This window comes from Pinus tabuliformis, chromosome 1_2 (genome assembly GCF_031772625.1).
Source record: "Pinus tabuliformis cultivar Carrire ecotype Pingquan chromosome 1_2, CPIR1, whole genome shotgun sequence".
Taxonomy (NCBI): Eukaryota; Viridiplantae; Streptophyta; class Pinopsida; order Pinales; family Pinaceae; genus Pinus; species Pinus tabuliformis.
Genome location: NC_142298.1, coordinates 920,394,524 through 920,397,523, shown reverse-complemented (window position 1 = coordinate 920,397,523; position 3,000 = coordinate 920,394,524). Strand labels below are relative to the sequence as shown.

Sequence of the window (3,000 nt, the reverse complement as noted above, 5' to 3'; positions counted from 1 at the left end):
ATATCTGCAATAACTAGGGCATAATCCATTTTAGGTATGAGTTTAGCAATGTCTTCACAGTCGCCTTGTATTACTTGATATTGAATAGTGTCTAGCCCATTCCAAATGAAATGAGTAAGAGTTGGATCAAGTTCAACATTCTTAATACGTTGCTTCTTCAGTCTTTCGATCTTTATTTTTTCAATAAAGGTTCTGAAACTATCTGGTGCTCCATTATCATCCTTCTTCATCTTTTATAAAATAAACAAATATATGTGTAAGTTATAAATTAAAAATAGTACACAGATGAATAAAAATGAATGTGTTATCACAAAATCAGTACTAAGGGCTGCAACCAAGTAAGATTTTATGTAACTCTTTCAACCAGACTTTAGACTAGGAATTAGCCTTCCTAGTCAGAGAGGGCTCTCTCACAGACTTATAATAGAAATCAATCACAACAAAAGATGGCTAACTCTTCACTCATTCATGAAAACAACAGCTGGTTGAACACATATCAAATTGGTCTTCATTGGGCTATGGAGTCTTACACATTTAATAAACAAAAGCACAGTCATTTCATGGAAATCAAGGCTCTTTGCATTAGATGTTCAAACATTTTTCACACAAACCACAGCTTGCCAAACATACAGGAAGTCAGAGCATTAGAAATGAATTCTGAGTGATTATGTTATAACAAGGCTGTACAAGAACATATAAGATAAAATACCACCATCATATTTGAACAAAATAATCCATTGAGAATCTTGAGAAGAAATAACCACTGTTTTACTATTACTGTAACAAGTCTTACATTGGCCCAAATAACTCTGTTTTTGTATAAAATGTCCAACCCTTTCTACATCCAACATTGATCCATATATAGGCAAACAAACTTAACCACCTCGAGCTTCCTCCTCCAGCATGAGGGGAGCCTCGAAGGTGGCTATTGACTATCCTTATCTAGTGCATAACTAATTTATTAATTACATAATGGCTAAACTGAAATTACAAATGGTTTTCATTTAATCAAAATCCAAAATCTTTGCTCCTCGTAGCATGATGCTTTTCTGGCTCTTGACACATGTCCTTTTGCTGCTTGGGTTGAGATGGCTGAGCTACAGATGCAATGAATGCTGACTTTGGATGCTTGAAAGCGCTGATGGCTCATTAATTGACCAAAAGATGTGCTCCTATTTTAACGGTCTCTGTCTCCCAACATTCTCCGAAAGTTCAGCAACATGTCTCAGCTCTTTTAATAACCCCAAGTATGGAATGCTGCCATGTTTTTGATGTGCTGTAAGTGATATTGATAGACAGGTGTTTCTCTTCCTCAACTCCCGCTCACAGTATCACAATAGCTGCTCTGCGCTAAAATCATCACCTACAGCAGTTTCGTAGCGCGCTACGAAACTGCTGTGTGATTTAGAAAACACAGTCTTCTTCCCTGCCTTTAAAAATTCACTATGCCTAATTGATGCTTTGGACAAGGTTATGAGGACAACTTGTAAATAAGCATGATTAATAGCCTCAACCTTTCTGCACAGTGTTTAACACATTTACAGTTAGTGCAAGGGCAGCTGGTGAAGTTTTTTGCTTGATTTGCTCTGTCATGATGATGGTACTGCTTAAAACATTTCACCTGCTACCCTACCTTTAGAGTTCATCTATTCTTCTTTTATGCCTTACGGTAGAATCTAGTGGTTCATTACCACTACCTGAAGCCATTGGATCCTGCATCACCATCTCTTGATGTATATTTTTGAAGGGCATATACATTATCTCTGAATAGATTCTAAATTTACATAACCTTTTGCTCAAGATACTCCTCACATCTGAAGGAGATAGATTTGTCACATACCACAAATAAATTAAGCATTCATAAGAAAATCATGAAGCACACTGTTCTAGCCGTGAAGCACACTGTTCTTAGCTATCAACCATGGTGATCTTATGAGAACAATCCAATATCCAGTCAAATTATCTTAGCATAAATCTTTGGAGTCCGAGTGCACAAAATGAGATTGAATATTGCTCAAACCGCGCATCAAACATCCAAGTTGCATCTAGTTAGAAACTAAAGTGTTGAAACTGGAAGGTTGGTTCTGTAAGATCTCAGTTTTGCTTCAACAGATATGAAAACATGCATGAAGTTCAGCCACCCCAACTTTACACTTTTTATCTAGCAGACTATCTCCTCTTTGGCTGGCAATTGGGATTCTGTTGAAACTAAAACCAATTGATATCCTTCTGCTTCGAACCCTCCTATCCTTCAAAACGCTGTCTCGTTCAGCAAAATTTTCATCTTCCACACAAAGCAAGTCTTCTAGCTCTGCCATGGTATAACGATACAGAAAACACTGCTGATCTGGATTGCATTCACAAAGCCATTCTTGCATGTTGTAGACAGACAAAAGCACCTGGTCGACAACTGCACACAACAGCAGAAAGATGTAGAAAATATCGACATATAATACATTCTGGATCCTCTTCAGTGCTGCCAACATGTTCAGGATACTTTAGAGAAGTCATTCGAGAGGCTCTCACAACACCCTTTCTCCAAAGTTGTTCTCTATGATTGCGCTCAGTATTGATTACACGAACTTTCTTCAAAAAGGGCAGTGCCTCTTTACTACAACCACTCTTTGCCACAGCATATAACAACTCATCATGCGACAAAACTGCAGACTTGTGATACAACCGATACAATTCCACCGCAAATCCACCATGTGGTAACCAATCTGCAAGATCAAAATTCACAACTTCTGCACAATTCAATCCACAATTGAAACCCCCAAAAACGGGCCTCATTTTTCCATATCTGAAAGAACTCTAACCAGAGGCATTTCAAGAGATCGAAGGACCTGAACAAAAACCCTCTGATCTGATTAACTTCCACAGAATGGAATGTAGAGCGCGCACCTGAGCAACACGACGACAGCAGCAATTGTATGATACTCTCTTATCTGTAAAATATTCCTCAAGATCAACAATTTGCCCGAAAGACGGATTCTGGAAAGC

General features: G+C 38.1%; 1 protein-coding gene across 1 annotated transcript; it reads right to left on the bottom strand.

Moving 5' to 3' along the window:
* Positions 1 to 2,105: 2,105 nt before the first annotated feature.
* LOC149208949 (lysine-specific demethylase JMJ17-like) lies at positions 2,106 to 2,790 on the bottom strand. Its single transcript, XM_089398468.1, has 2 exons — positions 2,457 to 2,790; positions 2,106 to 2,410 (listed from the first exon to the last, which is right to left on the bottom strand). The coding sequence occupies exons 1-2, from the start codon at positions 2,788 to 2,790 to the stop codon at positions 2,106 to 2,108; spliced, it is 639 nt and encodes a 212-aa protein (XP_089254594.1).
* Positions 2,791 to 3,000: the final 210 nt, after the last annotated feature.

Bases quoted from the DNA above. Each gene is read 5' to 3' on its own strand.
- LOC149208949 (XM_089398468.1), bottom strand. From the start codon at position 2,790: ATGAGGCCCGTTTTTGGGGGTTTCAATTGTGGATTGAATTGTGCAGAA. The intron at 2,411-2,456 runs GTATTATATGTC...TGTTGTGTGCAG, and splicing joins CACTGAAGAGGATCCAGAAT to TTGTCGACCAGGTGCTTTTG.